Here is a 26520-nt window from a genome sequence, read left to right as displayed (position 1 = left end):
CTATCGTTTTCTGGTTTCAATTTCATTTATTTCTGCTCTAATTGTGATTATTTCTTTCCTTCTGCTGACTTTAGGCTTCATTTGTTCTTCCTTTTCTAGTTTTTTAAGCCTAATGTTAAGTTTTTTGATTGTAATATAAGTGTCTGACATTAAGCTTTTGATTTCCAAGGTATCCATTTCAAAGACATCAATCTTGAGTAAATACATTGCCAACTCTATGACATAGAAATTAGCAAAATAATTAGATAAGGAATCAGACCATCCCCACTCATTAAGTTCCCCTTTAAGAAACTCTGAGCAACCTAGAAAACTGACTCCTTGAAAGAGGCCACTTCTCCTTTCCCGCACTCTATTTCCCATTCTTGTGCTTTAAAGTTTACCAATAAAGAGTGAACCCATGAAACCCTAGACACTTCATTCTTGGACCTTAATAAAGGTGGAGCCCTAGGTTTGCACTCCCTCCTTTCCTATCTTCTCTTGACCTCTTTGTGTGGCCCTTAGGTGTGCTGTATACCCTCCAGGATCCATGATTAACAAATTTTGTTCTTCAAAGTTCCCTGATGGTTTCTTGCTGAAGTGCATCCTGAGATCATAATAAGAACTGCAAGGGCTAGCCCAGCACCGACACTGACTCTGGTAGTGGGGGACGGGGAGTAGGAGGAATATCTGTGGAGCTTACACTAAGAGCAAATACAGTGGGGGGTGGGATACCTTAGGCATCCTCAGCCAAGAACATTACTATCAATAGGCTGGGAGGACACAATGTAGACTGAAAGATAAGAATAATATGTATTTGTATATCAAGGGGAGAGAAAGTAACAGATGTTTCATATGATGGTAACCTGTCACTATTTGCTTAAGATAAGGTAACTTTCCATGTCAAGTAGTGGAGTGTTCTGCTTTTAGGAATAAAAGACAAACTATCAATTTAATTAATCTTCACATCTTCCCCTTGAGATCAGTTCTTTTAAAAACACCCAAGCCTTTATTTTAGAGTTTAGGAAACTCTAAACTCTGAGGCTCAGAGGGCTAAAGAATTTTGCCTAAGAACATATAGCTATTAAGTGACAGAGCCAATATTTAAAACCAGCCTCCACTGACACCAAATTCTATGATCTTTATACAAACTACCCCATATTGCTTCTCTCTAGCTAAGACAAAGTTGCACACTCTTGCTTTTTATATTCCATTAATAAATATGAACTTCCATATAATCAGACTCAACTATGAAAATGACTGGCTAACTGGTTAGAAAATCTGATCAGATGAGCAGGCTATCATATAAGCTTCATCAAGTTTTTACTAAAGCCAGGGGACTGTGCTGCTAGTTAAAAGTTAATCAATCTATGTACCAAGACTTCAACAGCAGGCCTTCTTCATGTTTTCCACACCGATTTCTATATAGAAAGTTGGGGTGGCCAGAAAGCCTGTTTTCTGAATACTATCTCATAAAATTATTAGCCAGGATAATGAAAGCTGAACTTCTCATACCATCAGAGGTTACCAAAGAACTCTGTAGTTTTTTTAAGTATAAGATAGTGGTCTTTAACCATCGTTTAAATAAATAAAAAGTCCAAAGTGAGTTAATTTGCAGATAATATTTTTTAAAGCTCCCTGAATTTATATCTATATCTCCCTGGTTCAGAAATTCAAAACTGAGTTTTCTTGGTATGGTTCAAATTAAAATATAATATACTATAATATATAATAAAACATTACATCTTAAATCTTTGTCAGTGAACTTTGCAATAGTGTCATAAAGTAAAATTCAGGTCAAATATAATCCACATTTTAAAAAATGTAAATAAATTCCTATATTCTGACATTTAACTTAGTCACTAAAAAAGGACTAAAATCTTATATAAGTGTTTTTTTTTGCATCTCAACTTCCAATCTGAATTTCTCTGGAAAATAAACTAAGCCTGAAACTTACCAAATTTATAAAAATGCACAGAATAAAAGTTATTATATATATTATCATAAAGATATTTAACAATTCAAAATAAATATTAAAGTAGGATAAGTTAATTTCCTTTCCAAACTCACCTTGCAGTCAAGGCTCTTCATGGTTAAAAGATCAAGTGTCTTCAGAGAGTGGCCTGTTGGTGAGATGAAGTAGAGGCACACGTGGATACGGGAATCATGGTAGTTAAAGAGAGAACGCTTAATCTTCAGTTCTTCTTGGAGATAGGCCTCAAACTGAGCATCTATATAGTCAATTATTGGCTGGTAGCTGAAAAAAAAAAATAATTATTTAAATCTTAAATACAACATATTCAGGCTATCTTAAGATATTTCTATAACTCAAAAGTTTGAGATTATATATTTTCACCAATTAATAAACACCTAATATCTAGGCTAAACAGATAATTTTAGTAATAAAACAAACTGTGCAGAACATGCACGTACAAAGGTAGTCCTTTAAAACCATGAAGACAAGCTGTGCTTTAAACTGTTTTATAGAAATGACCCCCAAATGGAACAGAAACTTTATTACCCCCAAATGGAACAGAAACTTGTGCAGCTGAGGTACTCAATAAATATGTATAGAATTGAACTCTTCCATAAAATTCCTGTTTTAGTCCTTGGGGATCATCACCTCTTATAAACTCGTAGAATGCCTTGTTCCCCCCATGCAGGTAACGTGCAATGTGAGGACAGAGACAGCATCTCATACTTTTGTGTTTTCACAAGCTCTAGTATAATGCCTTGAACACTATCAGACGGACTGTTGGGAACGCCAGTATTCACTACTCAGAGCACCACCCTTGGGACACTGGTCTAAACTGACCCAACATGATTCCCTTCTCAAAATAATGAAATATTGAAAATTAATCTGTAAGTACATATTTAACATAAAAATTCAAAAGAAGCTCTAATTAATGACTTAAAATAGATCACTAATATGACCTAGTCTGTGACCTAATAGCCATAAATATTTCTCTATCTGAATGCTTTGCATTATGCTTGTCATAAATTAAAACTATAAACATTTTCTGCTAAATTAACATACCATCAAAAATTCTTCCACAGTAATTTGCCCTAGGTTTTCATTTCTAGTACACTGCAGGCCCATTGCTCTAATAAAATGAAAGCTACTTGCTTAAAACATAAAAATCACCTCTTAAAAACATCGGAGTACTCATAAAGTGGTAAGAAATTAACCACATCAAAATTGAAGAGAGTGTGGAAACTGAGAGAGGTAAGCAGAGGAATGGAGTAAGGTCAATAAATGGGCTAAATCAGGCTAATGCCTGTTCTAGAAGTAAAGTTTTATTGAAACACAACCACATTTATTTGTTTGTGTACTGTATATGGCTGTTTTGTGCTACAGTGGAAGAGTTGAGAAGTGTGGACTAAGAACATATGTCCCACAAAGCTTGAAATATTTACTATCTGTACTTTTACAGAAAACATTACCCAACTCCTGCACTAAAAGCATCAATGCTAGATTCGTCCTGAGGCCATTTGTCAATCTAATTCTTGGCCTTTGTTTCTGAAGGACTCACAGGATAAGGAAGAAGAAATCAAAATCCAAGGCTCACACAAGGTGGAAATTGAATGAAAGACTGCCTACTCACATTGAACTGAGATCCTAAAAGCCTAAACCTTCAGAGTAAGAAAGAACTAGAAGTAAACCTACAACTCTTCCCCTCTCCCCAAGAATCTTTAGGGAAGGCTGCCCTGGCACTAAATGAAGTAGGGAAAATAAAAAGAAAGAAGAAAAAGACCCATCGTTGAGAACTTATGGCTACAGAATCAGCCCCTGCATATATCTGCAGCACAGGTGCACACTGCCTCTTTGATTCTGGGAACCTCAAGGCATGAAATGTTAGGGAGCTTCAGAATATTAATGCCTAGAGGGGCCTAACATAAGCAAGTCCAAATCTGTTCAAAGGGAGACATCTTCATCTTAGATCTCAAAATATCTCTGCAAATAATTTTTCAAAGGCTATGGCTATAGAAAAAACAAAAACAAAAAACAACAAGCACACAAGAAAATAAAAAGACCAATGGATGAGAACCAAAGGAAAAAACAAACATCCATAAAATAACTGTAAAATTTTAATATACTGCAATTATAAATAGAAATAAAAGAAATAGAATAAAAGACAAATTTGACTATAAGTGCTGGGAATAGTAAAGTAATAAAAAGTGAACCTACAGACATAAATCTGAACTACATAAAATGTACAGATTTGAAAAATGTTATAACCAAAATTTAAAAACTCAATGGATTAGTTTAATAGTACACTAGACAAAGTTGAAGAAAGAATTAGTGTACTAGAAGGTAAATACAAAATAATAATCCTGTGCTAGCTTCTACAGCATATATACTAAAAATAATTATCCAGGAAGCAATAGAGAGAGAGCAAAAAAAGATGAAAATATGGAAGGGACATTAAGAGTAAGAGACATGGAAGACATAAAGAGAAGGTGTAACATACTTTTCACAGAATTTTCAGAAGAGAAGGAGACATTAAAAGGGGCAGAAGCAATAATTAAAGACATGATGGCTTGGATTATTAAAGAATTGACGACACTATTCAGACTTAAGAAGTCAAATCACAAACAATAAATTAGAAACGACTAAAAACACAGATATAGTAAAACTGGAGAACAGCAAAAACAAGAATCTTAAAAGCGTGGGAAGTAAGTGAGAAGGGGGAGTTAATGGAGTTTAACTGTTCAAAATTCCATTTTATTGTCTATTTGTATCGTCAGGGACAAGTACACATACCAATTAATTTTAAACTTTGATTAGGTTAGAGATTACATTTTATAATTTCTAGGATAATAATTATGAGAATAGAAATCAAGCAAGAAATAAAGAAATATAGAACTGGCAGGAAAAACAAAAAACAAAATAAGAAGGTAAGTTTAAACATTATTGTATCTACTTACTAATTAACTGTGAATTGACAGTTAATTAGTAAATGTACAATTAAATGATAACACTGTCAGAGTGGAAACTAAAAAATATATATCCTTACTAAGAAACTCAAGAAAACACAAGAGTACAGAAAGGTTAAAAGTAAAGAGATAAGAAAAAAATGTCATACATAAGAAAGCTGATGTACCTATTCTAAAATCCGACAACACATACTTTAGCATAAGAAGCATTACAAGACAAAAAAGGTCACTATATAATAATAAAAGTTTCAATTCTTCAGGATGAAAAAGAAGTAGAAATTAAAAATTAATTGAAATTGAAAATAGTATATATCAAAATTTGTAGGATGCAGTTAAAGCCATGCTTAGAGGTTAATTCATAACCTTAAATGCATAAGGCTAAGAATCAATGAAAAATTAGAGCAAATGAGATCAAAACCCAAAGAAAGGCAATTATAGATATAAGAACAAAAATTAATAAAAAAGGAAAAACAAAAATCATAAAATTGAGAGGGTCAATTAGTAAACACCAAATAAACCAATAATATTTTGTTGAGACTAAACAAGAAGAAAACAAGCACAAATAACCAATGTCAGGTAAGAAAATGTAGATATCATTACAGATGATGTAAACAATAAAAAGATATTAGGAATATATTATTATCGATATTTTTAAGCAAGTATATTTGAAAATTTAGATGAACTGGGCAGATTCCTGGATAATTATAACTTATCACAACTGTAAACAACTCTACATTGTACTATTATAATCGTTAAAGAAAATTAATTAGTAACTCAAAATCCCAGAAAACTCCAGGCTCAGATGGTTTAATTGGTGAGTTCCAGCAATCATTCCAGGGAAAAATAATTCTAATCTTATACAAATTTTTCCACAAAACAGAGTGAAAAAGTCTTCAAATTCATTTTATTTATTTTTTTATTATTTTGGAATAATCTGTTTAATAAAAATAGCTGCGTCTCTAGCCCCCTCTCCCGCGTCCTGGGCTCCCCGCCCCCTTTTAACAATAATTTCGTTAATAAAAATGATCTGCGGGCCGGGCAGTGCGCGGCTGCCTTTCCCTGCCTCGGCTCGCTCGGGCTCCGGCTCCCCTTCCCCCAGGAAGATGGGGTGGCGGGGGTGTTCACCGCTGGGGCTCGGGAAGGGGTGCATCCCTGTTGCCCGCCAGTTGGTCTTCGCCACCGCATGGTGGGAAGGGCGCCCTGGCTGCTACCTCGCTGTCGCGAGGAAGGCGGGCGGGACAGGGGGCCCCAGGTGGCGGGACCCGCAGGAGAGGCGCCCAGGAGTCCCAGATCTTTCCACCACTGCTGGGCCTCGGAGTCTGAAGGCGGAGCGGGGCATACAGTGGGATCCGAGTAGAGTTCAGCCGGCAGGGAGGGGATGCGCGGTGGAATGGGGCTGCGGTGAGCCGTACTCCTGAGGTATGGCCGAGAGTGGCAGAGGGTGGTGTCCCTACATCAAGGCCCGTCCCGCTCCTCGGGAAGGGGCGGGGAGACGGGGAGGGGAAGGCGAGGATACTCTCCAAACTCATTTCAGAAGACTAACATAAGCTTGATTTTAAAAAATAAAAATAAAAAAGTATAAGAGGAAAATAAAGGTTGAAAACCTTACTTATAAGATACAAAATACTAAAAAAAAAAAAATCAAACATAGCATAATATAAAAATACCAAATGGTATCTAAAATTTCAAGGTTAATTTACTAATAGAAAATCAGTTACTGTAATTCACCTTATTAAAAATGAAGGTGAGAAATTACAAGCTTCACAGAATGAAAAAAATCTGATAATATCTACTTATGATTAAAAGGAACAACGTTTATAATATAAAGGAACTCCCTTATTCTAACAAGAAAGAGAGAGAAAGAGAGAGAGAGAAAGGAAGAAAGAGAAAGCAAGTACAATCCATGGCAAAAATAAAGCTTTCCCTTTGGAGTCAGGCAAGGCAAGGATGCCCAGGATCACTACTGACTATCCAACAAAATACTACAAGTCCTGCTCTATGCAGTCATGCATTAAAAATGAATGAAAGAAAAATAAAGACTACCGTCCTCAGCCCTGATGGAGTAACTGGGACTGGATTTACCTTCCCATCTTACACAACTAGAAACTTGGACAATATATATAAAAAAAGGTTTTCAGACACTGGACAACAGGCAGTATAAAACTGTGATCACAGAGAAGGAAAATAAATGAGAAGAACTCTATGATATTTCCCCAAGTTACTGCCTGGAGACAAATTTCCACTGCATAGCACAAGAGAGAGAGAACAGCATGGCCAACTCAATGTGAATTGAGGAGATAAAGAGAGCAGTTGAGGTAAGCCAAAGCAACTGGAATTTGTAGGCAAGAACACTGGAAAGAAGGGAGCGACACCAATAGAAAGCACCAGAGACCTGGAGAGGGTCCCCTCTTGGCTTTGGCGAAACACTGATGTGCACACACGTGTAAGAAAAGTACCCGAGACTGTGGACATTCCCTACATTACAGTCATGGCGGTAACAAAACCATGTAATTGTCTGAACTTAACTGAATAGCACACTTAAAAAAGCAGTGCATTTTATTTTTTCTATGTAAATTACACATCAATAAAACTTATTTAAAAAGAAAAAAAAGAACTGGAAAGGAAGAAATATAACTGTCATTATTTGTAGTTTATACTATTACATACGTAGAAAATCTAAATATTAGAGATGAACTGTTAGAATTAATCAGAGAATTTATATAAGTCATCATATGCAAAATCAATTATATTTCTATATACCAAATAGAAAAATGAAATATTTTAAAAGATACCATGTATGAGAGCATAAAAATGCCAAGTATCTAAGGATAAATTTAAGCAAAGCCAAATAAGATCTCTATATAGAAAATTATTTAAAATTAATAAGATTTAAGTCAATGTGTCACAGGCCTTTGCCTCTGCCACTAACCTGCCTCGTCCAAAAATCCACAGAAATCATGTCTTGAAATTTAAAGCAGAACACAAAAATGTGCTTAAAAGGCTAACACAAGTCACAAAAATAGTCAATTATGCAAAATATTTTCCCTCTAAAGCAAATTTTAGAAAAGTAGAAAATTAACTCTAATAATGAAAATGTATACATTTCAAAAAAGGAAAAAGAATAAGTTATTGCTTTACCCTGTTTCTACCTTTCATAGTTTAAATTTCATACAGAATCTATAATCAACCATTATAATACCACAGGAGAAATAACGACATAATATAAAATAGAAATTTCATTATCAAACCTTTCCTGTAATGTTTAATAATGTACCTGGCTAATTTGATTAGAATTTCACAAAGAAATTCATGGACCATGGATTTGACCATTATATATTTGCCATTATATGTCTTGTTTCTTTTCTTCCCCTCAGTAAGATAAGTCCTGCTGAAATTAGCACAAATCACTTAATATACTTTAAATTAGCATATCAGGAAATGATTAAAATAATCTGTTGAAATACACATTTTAATAATGTGATTCAAAGAAATTAGACAACTGGATATAAAAATGTCCATTTCTTAAAACCTGCCAGAATGGCTATCATCAATAAATCAAAGAAAAACAAGTGTTGGCAAGGATGTGGAGAAAAGGGAACCCTCATACACTGGTGGGATTGCAAACTGGTACAGCTGCTATGGAAAACAGTGTGGAGGTTTCTCAAAAAAATAAAAAATAAAAAATGGATATACCTTTTAACTCAGCAATTACACTTCTGGGTATTTATCAAAACAAAACAAAACAAAACAAAAAACAAACAAACAAAAAAAACAATACTTCGTAAAGATTGATGCACCTATGTTTATGGGAGCACAATTTACAATAGCCAAGACAAGGAATCTACCTAAATGCCCACCAAAAGACGACTGGATAAAGAAGTTATGGTTCATATATATAATAGACTATTACTCAGACATTAAAAAAAAAATGAAATCCTACCACTTGCAATGACATGGTTGAACCTAGAAGTTATGCTGAGTGAGATAAGTCAGACAAAGAAAGATAAATATCATATGATTTCACTTATATGTGAAATCTAAGGAACAAAAAAAAAAACCTAATCAAAAACAGACTTACAAATATAGAGGACAATCTGGTGATGGCCAGAGTAGAGGGAGGGTTGGGAAGCTGGGAGAAAGCAGTGAAGGGTTAAAGAAATACAAATTAGTAGTTGATAGATGGTCACAGGGATGAGGAAACATGGCATAAGAATGCAGTGAGCATTAATATAATAGCTTGGTAGAGAGCCAGAAGAGATAAAGAGCAATTAGGGGGATCATTTTATAAACTATATAAATGTCTAACCAATGCACCATATACTTGAAACTAATAATAAAATAAATTTTTTTTAATGTCAATTTCTTAACGAAAACAAAATATTGCTGAATTATTTAAAAAATTTAAAGTATGAGAGGAAAGGTATGGATTTCCATAGCAGAAAATCAAATCACAGTTGATGGGGCAAGAAGGCAAATGTCTTGAAATAAGAAAAACTTGTTTTATTGCAAGTAGAAAACATGTACCTCTTGTCTTTGTTTATCTGGTCACCAAATCCCACTGTATTCACAATGGTCAGTTTCAGCCGGACATTGCTTTCTTGGAGTTCATATGTCTGAGCTTTAAGTCTAACATGTGGGTAAAAATGTGAGGATTCATTATCTTCAAAATTAGTATTAAACAGTGTATCAATCAGCGTTGATTTTCCAATTCCAGTCTCCCCTGAAAGAAACAAAGGTACATTTAAGAGGTATATAGGATAGGTTAGGAAAAACAGAACTGTAGAAATTTTAAGAGTGATTTTAAGGATCCCAAATATTTCAAAGACTGAGTTGTCCATGAAAGAAAAACATGCTAAGGGTGGTCCACTGAGTCATTAGCAGAGCATAAAAATGAGTATGTACACTAAGTTACTCAGAACTCTGAAGAAAGCACTGAAATGTTGAAAGAACAAAAAGTTTAAAGCAGTACAGCTAAAAAAAAAAAAAAAAGAAACTGATAGAATTTAAATAACTGCAAAAAATCTGAGATCATGATCTCAAATTGATAACATGTGCGTCATACAGTTTACAAGCATGAAGTGAGCACAAGGAATATGAAGGAAAAATTTAGAGGAAGAGTTTGGCACTTACCAACACAGAGAATATTAAAACAGAAGCCTTGCTGAATGGACCTATTGACCAGCTGATCAGGTAAACTCTCAAAACCAACGTGGCCAGACATAGTTAAAGAACGAATATTTTCTCTTTTTTGCTGAAGAAAAACAAAACGACAGCTTTTACTAAAAACAAAACAGCTTTTACTTAAAACATTTTTTAAGATAGGATATAAACAAATTTGAAAGAAAATTATAATTTATCAAAGAAACTAAAGATTTAATGATTATTATACCACCCTAAGATACAAATGATTAAGTAAATTTGTGAGAAATCTGTGTCCAGACCCTCAAAACATACATTTCTTCTCTTCATGAGTCCAGCACTATTTATAACATTAAAATATCTGATTTCCAAAATAGAAAAACAACCAAGTATTCATTCACAAAATGGAATGTTTAAAATCATTAAAGATGTTTATGATATTTTAATTTTTATTAAAATGTTAACCTAAAAAGTACAATATAAAAGTATAGATACAGTTCCAGCGCCCAGTAATGGCAGAATAACTTATGTCACAGTTACCTCCCTGGTGGTAAAAATTATAATCAATTCTTTCAAGTCACTGGAGTGCAACCAAAGGCAGGCAGACACTGGAGGGGAGACTGAAGAGTCTTATTTCCCTCTTGCTAGGCTTTCTGTATTCCCCCTACACATTTGCAGGGAATGTAAGGTGAGATGCATATTTTCTAGCTTTCCCCCGAGGGTACTCCTCAGGCACTGCTGCACAAAGAAGACAGAACTGAAGATGGCAGTGGCAGTCTTACTGGGCTGAGAAGTCAGCTGGAGACAAGGACAGGCAGATCAGCTGAAAATTGAAGGAGAAAATACCAGAAAGAAGGGAGTCCAAAACTGCAAATACATTCTCTTCAAATCTCTGGCTGACTCCTGACCTGCAGATGTATAGGGGGAATACAAAAAGCTTCACAGGAGGGAAATGGGGCTTGGAAGAAGCTAAGCAGTTTTCAAGAGCCACCCTTGGGAGCTTGAATTTTAAGTCTGTAAGTTAAAGAGTCTTGGTAAACACATAAGGCTTTCCACTGAAAACCTACATGGGCCACGTGTTAGGTAAGAATCACATCCCAGGAATCAGAAATGCTCCTTAGTAGAGAAGGCACAACTGAAGACCTGCCCTAACAAAGCCTATAACAAAGGCTCAACATGGTCAGTGTGAACAACCAGTAATTTAACTGCCTGCTAGAAGGTCAACACTCTTTAAATGAAGAAAACCCCTCCACAATGTATCATCCACAATATCTACTATACAATCAAAAATTACTACATAGAAGGAAACAGAAAAATATTATTCATAGTCAAGGAAAAAAAGTCAACAAAAAGAGATCCACAAATAAACCAAATGTTGAATTTGCTGATAAGAACTTTAAAATAACTATGACAAACATGCTAAAGAAGAAAAACATATTCTTTTTCTACAGGAATATAACAGGTGACATGACAGGGATTATGAGATCTGTCAATTCTCAATAATAACAAAAGGCAACAAATGAAATTCCTGGAATGGCAAAATGCAACATCTGAAATAAAAAAGTTACTGAATAGTATTAACAGCAGATCAAACAATGGAAGGAAGTTCTGTTTGATAGTTATCCAAGCTAAACATTTTTATTTATCCAACCTAAAAATCTCTCATAGAAAAGATAAAATTATAACAGAGCCTCAAAAAACTATGGAACAATATCAAATGGTCTAACATATCTATAATTGGAATACCAGATGGAAAGGAGGAGGCAGACAGGGGAAGAGAGGAAGGAAATATCTAAGTAAGAGTAACTGAAAATTTTCCAATTTTCTAAACATGAACTCAAGAGATCCAAGAATTTCAGCAAACTACAAACACAAAAATCCAAAGGAACCCACAACTAGGCAGGTCAGAGCAAACTGTTTAAAAACTAGGATAAAGGAAAACTGTACAAGCAACACAAGTAAAAAACATATAAAATGACCAGTTTTCTCATAAGAAACAATGCAAACCAGACGGCAACAGAACAACATCAGTAAAAAGAAAAAGAATTCTATATGCAATGGAAATGTACTTTACAAACAAAACAGAAATGAAGACTTCTTGAGACAAACAAAATCTGAGAAACTACTGCAAGCAGACCTTCAGTATAAGAGATATTAAAAGTTCTTCAAGAGAAAGGAAAATGACAATAGATGGAAACTCATATCTATAAAAAAGGAATGAAGACTGCCAGAAATGTAAAAATATGGGTAAACAGAAAAGAACTTTTTGCTTGTTTTAAGTTCTTGAAAATATAATCGTATGTTTAAAACAACAATGACAATGTATTACAGGATTTATAATACACGGAGAAGTAGAATGTATGATAATGACAGCACAAAGGATAGGAGGGGAGAATGGAGACATACCGTTGTAAGGTTTCCGTATTATACATGAAGTACTATAATATTGTTTGAAGGTAGTGTGTGTAAGTTAAAGCCTGTATCAATCACTATTTAAAAAAAAAACAAAACCCAGAGGTATAGCTAATAAGCCAATAGTGGAGATAAAATGCAATCATAAAAATACTCTATTAATCCAAAGGGCACAAAAAGAAAAAAAAAACACAAAATCAAATGGAACAAATAGAAAACAAATAGCAAAATGGTAGACTTAAACCCAACAATATCTATAATTAAATTAAGTATGAATGATATAAACCAGCACTGTCCAATAGAACTTTCTGTGGTGACGGTAATGTTCTGTAACTGCATTGTGCAACAAGTAGCCACTAGTTACACGCAGATATTAAGCACTTGAAATGTGACTAATACAAGTGAGGAAAAGATTTTTAAATTGTATCTAATTTTAACTAATTTAAATTTAAATAGCCATATGTGGCTAGTAGCTACCATACTGGACAGTGCAGGTTTAAACGTTTCAATCAAAAGAAGGAAACTGTCAGATTGGATAAAAGAGCGAAATCCAACTATATGCTGTCAATATAGTAACTGATGAGCTGATTCTAAAATTTATATGGAAATGCAGATTTAGAATAGCAAACACAATTTTGTAAAAGAACAAAGCTGAAGGACTTACACTACCTAATCATAAGTTACAACCATCATGAAATGTGGTATTGTGATAATATGTTACTGTCTACATCAAAATTAAAAACTGTGATTATCAAGGATTAGGTAATTATATAAAACATATTTATGCATACATTTATGTATATTTATATAATACAAATGCATATGTATAAACAATTCATATGATTTAATAAGACACTCCATTTTTTTAAGTGGGTGAAAGACCTGAACTGATTTCACAAAGAAGATTAACAAAATAGCCAATGAGCAAATGAAAGAATGCTCAACATGTTGGTTATCAGAGAAATGTGAATTAAAACTACAATAAGATACCACCAAATGCCCACTAATATTAGAAAGGCTGATAATGTCAAGTGTTGGAGATGATGAAAAACAACTAGAACTCTGATAAATTTGCTGGCATAAATGCTAAATGGTATAGATATTTTGGAAAATAGGAGAGTAGTTTCTTATAAAGTTAAATACATATTACTATACAACCAAAAACCTCACTTCTAGGTATCCAAATAAAAAATACACCCACACAAGGACATCTGCATGAATGTCCAGAGCAGCTTTACTCCAAATAGTCAAAACCTGGAAACAACCCAAATGTCCAACAACTGGTGAATGGATAAACTGCAGTATATCCAATATAACAGAATACTAAACTACTGATGCATATCACAACATGGATAAATCTCAAAAGCTAAGTATCTATATTAACCAATGTCACCCCAATAAATTTAACTTAAAAAAAGATAAATATATAAACAGTGATTTATTTACTGTGAGTTGAGTTTTAAAAAAAAGGTATTTTTTTCATGTATTCTCATGTATACAAGAATATGGATGAAGATGTCTCAAACTGTTGTGACAGACTATTGAGCGGTTACCAATGGGGAGTGAACTTAGAGGTGGATGTAAGGGAAAGACTTGCTTTTTACTACGCATGGTGGGAAGAATTCTATGATGGACTCCAAGATTCATGGCCTCTGGTAAACTCACACTTTCCAGTTATTCAAGCAAACGCTATTCTAGGTGCTGCTGTAAAGGGATTTTGCTGACATAATTAAGGTATCAAATCAGTTAATCTTAGAAAGGAAGATTACCATTGGTGGACCTGACCTAATTAGGTGAGCCCTTAAAAAGGACTGAGAAGTTCCAGGTGAAAAGATTTGAAGCATGAAGTGGATCTGAGTTCTCCCTTGCTGTATGGATAAGAGGGAGCCACATGGCAAGGACCAAAGAATGATCTATAGGAGCTGACAGCAACCAGCTAGCAAGAAGTTGAATTCTGCCAACAACCTGAAAGAGTGTGGAAGGGGAGCCTCGAGATAACCCAGCCAGCCAACAATCTGAATGTACGACCCTGGGCAGAGACCCTGTGCCAGGCTTTCTCACCTACTGCGAGTTAATAAGCAATTTGTTATGAAGCAACAGAAAACCAGTATATTCTATTTTATTTTGTGCCCTTTAAATCCTTTTTAGTCATGTAAGCATGTATCTTCATGATTAAAAAGAGAGAGAGAGAGAAAAAAAGCTATGCTTCCCAGTCATGAAAGTATTCAAGAAGATTAAAGTTGTTGGGTAAGCTTATCAGATAAAAGTTGAACTAAATGGCCTATAGAATCCCTCTGGCTCTAAGGCTATATAATTTTAATGTCATGGAAACAAAAGAAGCTTTTTAAAAATATGGACTGGTCATCATAATTTAATGAAGAGGGGCCAGACAAAATAAGGAATAAGCAATGACCACTCAATGAGTTAGTCACTAAAAAAATTACTAGTGATTGTGACAGTAGTTTCAGCAATGTAGTAGAAGGCAGATTAAGAAATATTCAAAAAGGTGATAAAAAAATAAAGATGAAATATACTATTATTACCAATGAAAGAAAAATTAAAAGGATGGCAATTTGGTGGTCAAATTACTATTTATCAAAACTGTGGGAACCTTAGCACATGTAGACAAAGAGGGAAAATTAAGGAGAGACTTATTGGAGCACAGAACTAAAGGAAATTATTTAATCTTATTGTATTACTCATGCTTCTATTTGCAATTTTATTTTTTTTTTAAAAATCGACAACTCTCTTTCACCAGGTTAAATTTACTTCTTCTTTTTAAATATAAATTTTAATATGAATTACCAAAACACTTCCCTCCTATCCAGGCACATTTAAAAGGACCCTGGAAACACTTAGTTCTGATCTCGCACTCAGGAAGGCATCTGACAGGACTGGCCAGCAACCTCCTACACTCATCACTGAAGGAGTTCTCTACATCTACCAGGTTCTGCATAAGTGCCCAGCAAAAGTTCAAGTTTTAATTTGCTTAATATTGCGTAAGATACAGACACCGTGGACACTCAACAATTATGCAATCCATCATTGATTTTTAATTTGAATCAACATAAAAGTTAATTCAAAGGTAAGTACAAACAAAAGTCTGTGACGAGTTATCTTGAAATCACAAAGACATTTGAAGTACAATATTAATCTATTTAAAAGATATACTCACTCTCTGTTCATCATCAGATACTTGGGAGGGAATACAAGATTTTGCTGCCATGTTAGACTGACAAAGCTGAAAACATTAAAAGAAAATACAGATGTTACTTCAAAAAAACCTATATCTAAATAATATATTCACATTAAAAAGGAATTCTAATATTGTCATTATTACCAAGTTTGACTTATAATCTACACAACTGACTCATTTTTAAAACTGTAGTTTTCTTGCTGGCTAGATAACTGCATAAGTAAATAATATATTCAACATAATATACATTATGCGCTTACACACACACACACATAAACACACACACACACACACATAAACACACACACACAAAACTGTAAAAAACAAAACAAAACCGTAAACTCTCATTTTTATCCAGGAGGACAAAGAACATTACTTTTATCTGAAAGACTGTATAGGAATAAAAAAGAAAAATAAGCTATTTCACTTAAAAAAATACTCTAGGAGCCAAGAAGGCCCTCAAAATTAGATATACTCCACTGTAGCATGCCAGGGGAAATAGAAAAGTTAGTGCTCCAATTTCAGGACAGTAGGGAAAGCAGAGATTTTAACATTTGAACAAGTCCCTTAGTTATCCGATTAAAACACAAATAATTGTCATTTATATATATACTATCATTTATATACGTGCCCGTCACTATGCTAGCACATTAAGTACATTTTCTTATTTAATTCTCAGAACAGATCTGAGCTATATGTTCCCACAGCATCAGGAGAAAACTAGGATTTTGAAAGGTTAAATAACTTACACCAAATAATACCAGCCAATAAGCTGTAGGCATAGGTCTGATCTGACTGCAAAGCTGGTGTTCTTTCTAGTACTCCAAGGTGTAAACCAAATACATATTCACTATGTTTGCAAAAGTAAGGAATGCGGGAAGAGAAGTGTAAGAGAAACTGTGCAAATTTCAAAGCAATGCTACCTCAAAAGGCACTGCTACCCTACTTTTGAGTGCAGTATAAGATGCTAAGGAAATGTATGCTTTTTTAAAAGGTAATATTAATATGGATGTATACCAGAAAAAAATGCAAACCGTGCCAATGAGAACACACTGCAAAACAAGTTCCCTTCCTACCCTTGATTCCCTAGTATCTCAGTTCTCCTCTCCAGAGGCCACCAGATTATGTATTCTTTCAGAGATAGACAATGTATGTATAAGCACATGTGAATATGCAGACCTCTCATTTATATGAATAGTAGTGGCCTATTGCTCTATATTGTGTTTTTTTCCCCACTTAATTATCCTGGAGATGTTATACTAGTACCCAAGATCTACCTCATTCTATCGTATAGCATTCTGTTCTGTATACTACAGTATATATGGATGTTCTATCTTTATTTAAGCAGTCTTGTAGTCTTTAATTACAATGACTTAAGCTGCAATGCACAGCCTTGCCCACAGGTATGATGAAAGGGAGAACCTTACCGCTGCAGCAAGGAAGTGGTATTTCTGGAGCCTCAAACAGCTCCTCCGCCTGCCACTGGGACTGTGATTACATTTCCACACGGACACACAGGTATACTTCATGACTAGGTTTTACAGACTGCTAACAATAATATTCCTCTGGTGCATTCTGAATAATCTAAGCCTTGGAAGACTAGCCTTGTTAAGTAACCACTATACATACAGTGTTGCGAAATCCTGAGTAGCTAACTGAACATACTGTTCCAACATGAAATAACTCTTGTCAATTGGAAGATGCTCCTATATAGAATACACATATTGGCTGTGTTTTCACAATTTAAAAAGTAAGCAGTACATAATGATACAAAGCACCATCAGAACTGGCCTAAGGTTTTGTTTTTAACTGTCAATACACTTCACCTTACTTCCTCCAGCCAGCCCCCTGCCATTCTAATAAGGCCCCAAGGCCCCAGTCAATGTGTGGCACATAAGCAGTAGATCATGTCCCTCTACTATGTCGGGGCAGAAAAGTGAGAGTGACTAGGAAAGAGTGGTGGTGGTAGTTACAGAGATTTGGAGAAAGGAGAGATGATTAAAGGCCAAAGCAATTTTCAAAGAAGACAGTGATATTGCACTGAGTCAGAAAAGTGGTAGAGCATCAGATGATGTGGCATTTAAGGTAGAAAAAAACCCTGAGCACCAGAATGGAGACAGAATTTTGTATCTGGAGAAAGTAAGTAGTGGTTATGAGTCTGGTAAGGAAAAAAAGGTTCGTTGTTATGAATAAGGTTGAGAAACAGATTTGGGACAATATAGATGAGTAGCTGACTGGGGAAGTTTAAAGTATCCATTTGTTGGTAAAGGCAAAGAAGTGCCATAGAAAACATCTGCTAAGGAGTCCTGTTCAGAGCCTTGCTTGCATTAAACTGAATCAGAGAGTAGAACATTCCATGCTCAGTGTTACTTCCTAATGTAACATGTTAATTGCTCGAAACAGTGATGGAAGTGAGGTGCCACACATCTAATTAACTGAAGGCTGTGTTAGTTGTGTTATTTCCACTTATCAACTATGGAACTTTAATGAAAATACAGGAAGAAAGTTTTGGGTTTTTAATATAATGGATAGCATGACTAGATTTTCGTGAAATGTTGCTCAGTAAGCAGTTTGTTAGATAAGTAAAGTTTGTTTAGGAAAAAAATAAGATAGGTTTTGTCTTTAAACTTTGACTAATAAAAGCTAGATTATATTTCTATCATTTATGTAAGTTCATATCAAATATATGCTTTGGTTTATTCATTTTCTGTGTTTCTGAACACCTGCCCAAAAGCCTACTCAAAATCTCTGTGGATAAATGTTTTGATCAAGAAGTATGAATGAGTCACTTAAAAATATTATAAATCATTGTTTTTAATATTTTCCACTGATACTACTTGACTAGTCAAATTTCTAAAACAAGTTTTAGAATGAAAACAGTTTTTAATAAATTAACGGGACATTATTGAAGGTAAAATAACAAGGGGGTAAGAGATGAACCAGTCCTCTAGAGGTAAATACTTAATTAAAACAAACAAATAAACATCTGGAAGTGGAATTCTAGTCTATTCTATCGCTGAGCACCTACTTCTGTGTGCAAATCACTATGATGGGTACTAGGGTCTCAGGAGTAAGACATGGCCCTTGACCTTAAGAACTTATCTCGGAAAAACACAAACTCATAACAGGCAATCATAATATAATTCCAAGGCACAAGGAAGACTAACAAAATCATTACCTACACTTGACTACACAATCACAGTTTCCTTTTTTTTTATTTTAAATACATATATACATCATAATACAGAAGCACACATAGAGTTAAATCTATACAGTTACCACCTAAAAAGAAAAAACTTATACAGTTCCTTTAACTCCTTGGCAAAATCTAACTCATATTTATCTTTTTTAAGAAGTTGTAGTATATAATGAATCACAGAAAAAAGTGCTAGAACATTCTGGGGTAGCTGGAGGAAGATCAGGTTCTCTACTTTCTTCAAACTTTCAGTTTGGGGAGTATGGGCAATACAAGAGAGGTGGCATAGAATTTGTCCTGGGGTCTCTTGGGAGACATGGGGTAGATGACCTTTTTTGTTGAGCCAATTATGGGAAAACATCTGGTGACTCTTTCACTCTTATCAGGGCCCTAGATAACAACTTTCCTTACCCTACTTGGGAACTACCTTAAGCCTCTCTTTAGGTAGAACAATGAGCCTTAGAGGAACAAAATTCTGACTTGACTTTAAAACAGCTTCATTTTAACTTCATTTTCCCACAACTTTTATCTTTATAAAATTAATCCGAGCTAGAATCGAAGTTTTCAAATTGTCCCCTGGTGTTTCTTGGAGTCTTTTAGGACCAAAAAAATAAAAAAATAAAAAAGAAAGAACGGAAAGAAAGAAAGAAAAAGAAAACAAATGAAAATGTTAAGGGAGAATGAAAAGCAGAGAGTGATCAAAATAATTATCCGGGCCTATTTCATGGATTTTGAGAGGGCAGAGTTCGTTGGCTTAAAACAATACTTTGAAAGGTTCAACAGACTCATTCTTTAAAATAAATTTATTAAATCTTCAGGTTAAGGAAACTTTAAAATAAAGTTAATAGTGCTAATCTAAAATTTTCCTAAAATAAGTAGTAATATTACCTTATTCGAATTATGCAGAGGATGATTCTAGAAGTGGATGCTAATTCCAACCCAGGGAAAAAGAATTCAAATGAAGTCAATGGGACTGGGTAATAAAAGGCCTCCTGAGTGCATGCCCTGCCTGGATCTCTCCCAGGAGAGTCTCAGTCTAGGGCCGCCTAGGGTATTCCAAGTCACATCAATATATCAATTTTACCGCAATTTTACCATCATCTCTAATAAATACAAAAACTAAATGATAATTATGAAGTCTAATATTCAGCCTGAAAATATCATCAAGATGAGGAAATTCTTGATAATGTTTCATGGAAAAAAAAAACAAAACAAAAAAAGGAAGGTTTCAAGCTTAACAAAAGCTTACAGTATTATGTGGCTGGTTAAAATACAAATGTAATCTTATTTTGAAATTACCTTCCCCCCTTAATTAGAAAAAAGAGTATTTCATGTTTATTATAGGAAACAATACTATTTCTAATTGTGTTGTTTTAATAACACTGCAATAAACATCTTCCTTGTGGCAGCCAAAGTGGTGCTCCACTTAGATCTCCTCTGGAGCAAAAGCTTGCCCTTTGGCTACGAAAGAGTACAGTTAGCTGACAGTCTTCAGCTGCAGAGCCTTCAGGATCTGCACAGTACTGGACCTAACATCACTATTTTCCCAGGCAGGCCATAGCCGAGGACTGAGCACAGTGAGGGTATCAGGGACCTGCTACTTCTGCCCTAAGCAGGCAAAACTAACAGGCAGTCGAAGCTCTCCACTGGCCTGGTCCAGACTTTGCCAGATAGGCAAGGCCTCTGAGGCGCTCTCTCTACCGGATTCTGCTTGCTCACCTTTCTTTTCACAACTGTCAAGATCTGCACCAGGGCCTGAAAGCTTGTCCTTTCCAGTTCAGTTTCTTCCCCCTTTCTCTTTCACAGGCATCACTTCTCCTCCCCACTTCCACTCCTAATCAATCTCTAACACTCCTAACTGTTCAGCATCTGCTTCCCAGAGAATCCAAAGGGACACACCTATATAAGCATCAATTATTTTGTACATCTGTAATTTCCTCATAAATTCCTAGAATGCAATTACTGGTCAAAGTTATAAATATACTGCCAAACTGCCCCTCAAAAAGGCTGTACCTGCTTACATTTCTAATATTAGTATATAAAAATAAGGTGTCCTTTTCATTAGTAATTAATACAAGAATTAACAATTTTTAAGTATTTGTCAATTTGATAGGCAAAAACTGATAAGGTCATTTGACTTCTGGTATTTTGAACATTTTATTTCAAGTTATTGGCCTGAAAATTATATAGTATATTTTCATAAATAACCTATTCATGTTTTTTCCCAACTTACCTATCAGGGTATTCCATTTTTTCTCTAAGAAGAGCCACTGAATATAACTCTATGTTTGTCATGTGTATTGCAAATATATTTTCCTGATTTGTCACTGATCTTTTCAATTTTCATAGAGTCCAATCTATCAATCTTTTCCTTTATGGTTTCTACTCTAAATGTAAAGCTTAGAAAATCTTTCCATATCCTGAGGTTTAAAAAAAAAATACATCTAAATTTTTTCCAAGTTGGTTTATGATTTCGTGTCTTACATATAAGTTTCTAGGCCTTCTAAAAATTACTTTCTAGTGCTGTGGTTAAGGAAATCTGACTTTCCCCCAACATTGCTAGCCTATTGCCCCATCAAAGGAAAGCAAAGTATACTCAAACACCTATAATCGGTCTTCTGGAAATGAATCTCTCAAGGGAAAAACTTAGACCCATGAATAAAGAGGTAGATCTGGCACAATGAAGACAAATTATTGAAGGACTAGAACTATATAGCAAGAGTGGAATGGGCTGCCCCATGGAGGGATGCTACTGTTGGCTGTAGGGGGGTTCAAACAACTGACACAGTAAATCATCAACTAGACAAACTCTAGAGTTGATTCCTGCACTGAGTGAAAGCAAAAAAAAAAATCTTCTAAGGTCTCCTTCAACTCAGATTTTATGACTGTATACCTCTGAGCAAACAATGAGGAAAAAGTATGTGATGTGATAAAGAATGAGAAATGAGTCATGGAAACTGCATGTACAGACAAGGTGGATTGAGGAAAGACAACAAAATTGCACCTGGCTGATGTGAAAAGACTTCTCGGAACTAAATCTCAAGGCTTACTTAAATGAAAAGTAGATGGCTTAAATTCCCGGGAGAGAGCATAGTCCATGTAGAACAGGTGATAAAAAAGCCAAACACAGTTGAGAAGTGATTTATTTAACTGAGGAAAAACAAATGGGACAGGAGAAAAAGAAAGGAAAAGACTCATTAAAGGGACTTAAAATTGATAAGGAACATATGGGAAAAAAGAACAATGAGGAATCAGTTTGAAGTCCATCAATATATAATGCTTTTAATGTATTCTACAAATACACACAATATTTACTAAAAGGCCTTATATTTTCAGAACAGAATAACAGACCCCAGTCATTGAGGATCAAAGATGAGTAAGTGAATACCCTTACAATGTAAATTTTAGTACAGGTGGGAGACACACATATGATTATGGATAGGATACAGAAGTAGCTCAGGGTATAACGAATCCTGCATGGTCAGAAGAAGCAGTGCCAAGAAAAGGCTTAAGCTGAGACTTGAAGGAGAAATAGAAATTTTCCTAGTAAATAAGAAGGTAGGGGAATCAGTGTATGCACAAGCATGCAAGTATACTTGGTATGATGGAATACTGCAGTAAGTTCATTATCGTTTAAGCCTAAGGAGGCTTAAGTTCAAGTGCAAGGACAGCAGAAGAGGTAAGGTTGGTGTAGGCAAGAGAGGGCTGGGCATCCACTCTGACTTAGAGTGTGGCCATGAGCGCCCTCAATTGTCTTAAACTAAGGTAACTTGGTAGATGTCACCGTGAAGCAAGAAAGAAAATATGAGACAAATCAGCACAGATTTGATGTGATTTTGGAAATACTGAGTTTAAGGTTCCATGGGCACCTTGGATCCCTCCAGGAGTTTCCACCTAATCACCTGAATCTTTAGTCAAGTGTATAATTAATCTAGGGCAATTTTTACATCATTTTTAAAAACAAGTACAGTGGTAATTCCCATTACTCTGGAAGTTTCCACTGATTCCATAAACTTGAATTCTTCCACATTGGTGAAAGCATTAAAAATTCAGCCCACCTCACTAAGCCAGTCAGGCAGACTTTTTAGACTGAATAAGTTAATACCTATTACTAGTAACAGGCTGCAGTTTAGAAGGTATTATTTTACTTTTTTAAGTCAGAATGTATGCCAGATAAATTTTCATTTTCATTTTATGTCAGATATATCTTCAAAAGGAAGGAAAAAGCTGCATATACTAAGTCTATATGAAATTTTGGCTATGGGGAATATTACAAAGATTAGAGACTTATGAAAATAAGAGAAATGATATGGTATGATATTGAGCAACAAAAGAAGTTAAGACTGTACTGACACCATGGCTATAAGAATTACTTATGCATATGAGCAAGCATATGGAGAGTCTGATCACATACTTCCTTTTCTTGATATCCACTCATATTATTACTTACATAAATTTAACAAAGACTAAAATAGAAAAAAAAATACGTCACCTCAAATATCTATAAAAATACATTTATTCAACAGCTATGTACTGAGTACCTACGATGTCCCAGGAACTGCCCTAGGCATTGGGAATGTGTAACTTAAAATAGAAAAGAATCCCCGCCATTATGGAGCTCTCATTCCAGTTAAGACAGGCAAAAATCAATGTAAAACATATGCTATGATATGATAATAATCACAAATTTAATAATGACAAATAAAGAAGGAAAAAAGGATAGGAAATGTGGAGATGGCATGGGGAAGCGGTGCCATTTTGAGCAGGGTAGTTAGGGCAGGCCTAACTGAAAAGGTTAGCAAAGACCTGAGGGGTTGAGGGAGCAGAGCTGGTGAAGGGCATATCTGGAGAAAGAGCATTCCAGGCAGAGAAAACTAACAATTGCAAAGATCCTGAGGCAGGTGTGTGCTGCTGTGTTTGAGGAAGTATAAGGAAACCAAGTAGCTGGAGTGGAAGAAGCTGGAGTGGAAGAACCGGGAGGTCAGAGAGGAATGCAGTGCCAGATCACTCAGGGTTCTTGTGGCTTATTCTAAGGACTTGACTTTGAAGCATTTTTATTATAAGAGGGACATGAATCCTCTGTAGTAAAAGATTTGCTACAGCTACTATGTTGAGAGTAGACTGAAGAAATGGCAAGGCAGGAGCCAAACTAGTTAAGAGACTATTGCATTAATCCAGGAAAGTGATCATGCCAGAATGTTAGCAGTGGAAGAGGTAAGATGTGGTCAAATTCTGGATCTACCTCGAAGGGAGAACCAATAGAACCAGCTGAAGGCTCAAAGTGAGGAGACACTAAGAAAGGTTCCAAAGTTTTTGGTCTGAGCAATGAGGAGAAGGGAGCTTGCATTTACTGGGAATGGGAAGACTGTAAGAGGAGGACTAGGGAAGATCTGGAGCTGTCCCTGGAACATGTTACATTGGAAATGCCTATTAGATACTGAAGTGACGGTACTGAGTAAGTAGTTGGATAAACAAGTCGTGCAGAGTTATCTGGACTGGATATAACAATTCTGAAGTAATCAATATATGGCTAGTAATGCTGTGGAATGAGATGAAATCATCCAGGGATTGAAGGTATTTAGAAAAGAGAAGGGATCAGAGAACTGAGCCCTGAATGGGCTCCAACATTTAAAGGTGACCAGTTCAAATGATGGAGAAGGAACAGCCAGAGGGTAAAAGAAATCCGGAAAAGTGTGAGTCCTGGAAGACAGGTAAAGAGAGTGTTTTAGTGGGGAAAGAGTGTGCCATGCCTATCCCTTGATGTGTGGCTGATTTCAGGTCACAAAAGAGTTACGTAATTGTGAGAGACCTTATGGCTCACAAAGCTGAAAATTTTTACTATTTGGCCCTTTAAAAGTTTGCCAACCCTTGTTCTAGAAGAATGAGAGTGTGAATGAGGAAAATACAGTATAATTTTTAGGCAGCTTCTTGGGTTTAGTGGTCATGACAGTAAAGTGAAACCATTCAGCATGATTTTCCTCTGTCATATTCAGCTGTGAGGGTGCAAGAGTGGAGTCCAGGGACAGTTTAAGTAGGTACGGGGTTTTGTCAGGGGAGAATGATGGAGCAAAAGAGGGAACCGAGACATGCAAGGAAATGGTTACAAATGTTGTAAGGACTAATTTAAAGCTGGGTAAAAAAAAAAAAAAAAAAGGAAAAGAAGGAACGCAGAATACAAGGGAAAGGGGAAAGGCAGTAGGAGCAACAGATCAGGTCAGACAATTGTAGGATCTGAATACCTGAGAGAGTACACAGGCAAGGTAGGAGGTGTTGTCAGAGTGGAATGCCTGAAACTGAGATTATTGGATTATATGCAGTTATTGGGTAAGGAGAAGGTCAAAGTATTAACTATAAGAAAGAGAGGCTAAAGTAGGATAGAGCGCACAAGATATTTTAGAAGAGGAGGTCAAAAACCGAAAGGCAGGGTACTGAATGGATAATCTGTGTGGATATTGAAATCCCCCAGAATTACCACAGGTTTAATGTTACAGAATTACAAGGAGCCAGCAGCAACACCATCAAGCACAGGGAGCAGTGGGGTTTCAGAGATGACTGGACAAAGAAAGGTGGTAAGTATACAGTATGATAGCTAAGTGAGTGTCAAAACTGGGAATACTTAGGGAAGAGAGAAGAATGATCTCGAAATGGCAATGAGGAATAAAGTGGTCAACTACCAGGACTCCAGGAAACAGAGTGATGTCATCCAGACAGTCAAGGTGGGAACGAAGGGCGGGGTAGAAGGGCGGGGTAGATTTTTCAACAAGGTACAAATGCATTTCAATGGAGAAAGGCATCTTTTTAAAAAATGGTGTTTATGATAATTCCATACATACGAAATTCTGGTAAAGGCAAAAAAAATAGAAACAGAAAATTTATCAGTGATTGTCAGAGATTAGGAAGACTACAAAGAAGCATAAAGGAATTTGGGAAGGATGGTGATGAAACTGTTTTCTATATGTTTGCAGTTGTGGTTACACAACTATAAACATTCACCAAACCTCCTGGAACTTTATACTAAAAAAGAGTAAATTTCACTGTACATAAATTATACCTCAATGAAAATGCTAATTCATAAATATATAACAAAATTTTCTAACTAAAAGTAATCATGTATTGGGAAAGTAGTTGCTAACAAAAACAGCCTATTTGAGGATAAACAAAATGATTAAGACAATATATGTATGGTTATCCTGTAAGAAGCAATAAAAAAGAAAATATACAGCAAAATATGCAAATACAAAATGAGATTATAATATTTTCTCCAACTGTTCAAATTATAATTCAGTATTAGTTCTTTTGGTCCTCAGAATTATGTAGAAACTGTAAATTATAATTCTTTTCTATACAACAGAACCTCTATTACTGTATGAAGCAGCCTATCTTCTCCCAAAACAGAGAGCCCCTAGAATTATCTCAATGACCCATGTCACAATAGAGAAGAGACCATGACATCAATATAAATGCATGGCTTAATTAGCTATTAGAATTAACTAATTTTGGTGGCAACAAAAGTAAACTGCTAGTGCACTAAGTAACTGCCAAAGTCAGGTATGAGGGCCTAGGGCGAGGAGGTACAATGACAACATAAAAACAAGAGGGTTTGTTCAAAAATCTGAGAACAAAATTTGAGAAAGATAATCCTCATCCCTCATCCGGAAAAAAA

At 35.3% G+C, this 26520-nt stretch overlaps 1 protein-coding gene across 5 annotated transcripts in view; it reads right to left on the bottom strand.

The window, feature by feature from the left end:
• SEPT10 (septin 10) overlaps positions 1-26520 on the bottom strand; it is a 70186-nt gene that overhangs the window by 31820 nt on the left and 11846 nt on the right. For 4 of the 5 annotated variants that reach the window (XM_023520510.1, XM_023520509.1, XM_023520511.1 and 1 more), the window contains exons 2-5: positions 15641-15706; positions 10045-10165; positions 9439-9634; positions 2047-2233 (exon numbers count right to left, since the gene is read on the bottom strand). In XM_023520510.1, coding sequence (XP_023376278.1) covers positions 2047-2233; positions 9439-9634; positions 10045-10165; positions 15641-15706 — 570 coding nt within the window. The remainder of the gene's footprint in view (positions 1-2046; positions 2234-9438; positions 9635-10044; positions 10166-15640; positions 15707-26520) is intronic. The other variant, XM_023520512.1, reaches the window with a different exon arrangement.

Source organism: Pteropus vampyrus, unplaced genomic scaffold (genome assembly GCF_000151845.1).
Source record: "Pteropus vampyrus isolate Shadow unplaced genomic scaffold, Pvam_2.0 Scaffold269, whole genome shotgun sequence".
Lineage (NCBI taxonomy): Eukaryota > Metazoa > Chordata > Mammalia > Chiroptera > Pteropodidae > Pteropus > Pteropus vampyrus.
This window is presented reverse-complemented; position numbering and strand designations above follow the sequence as displayed.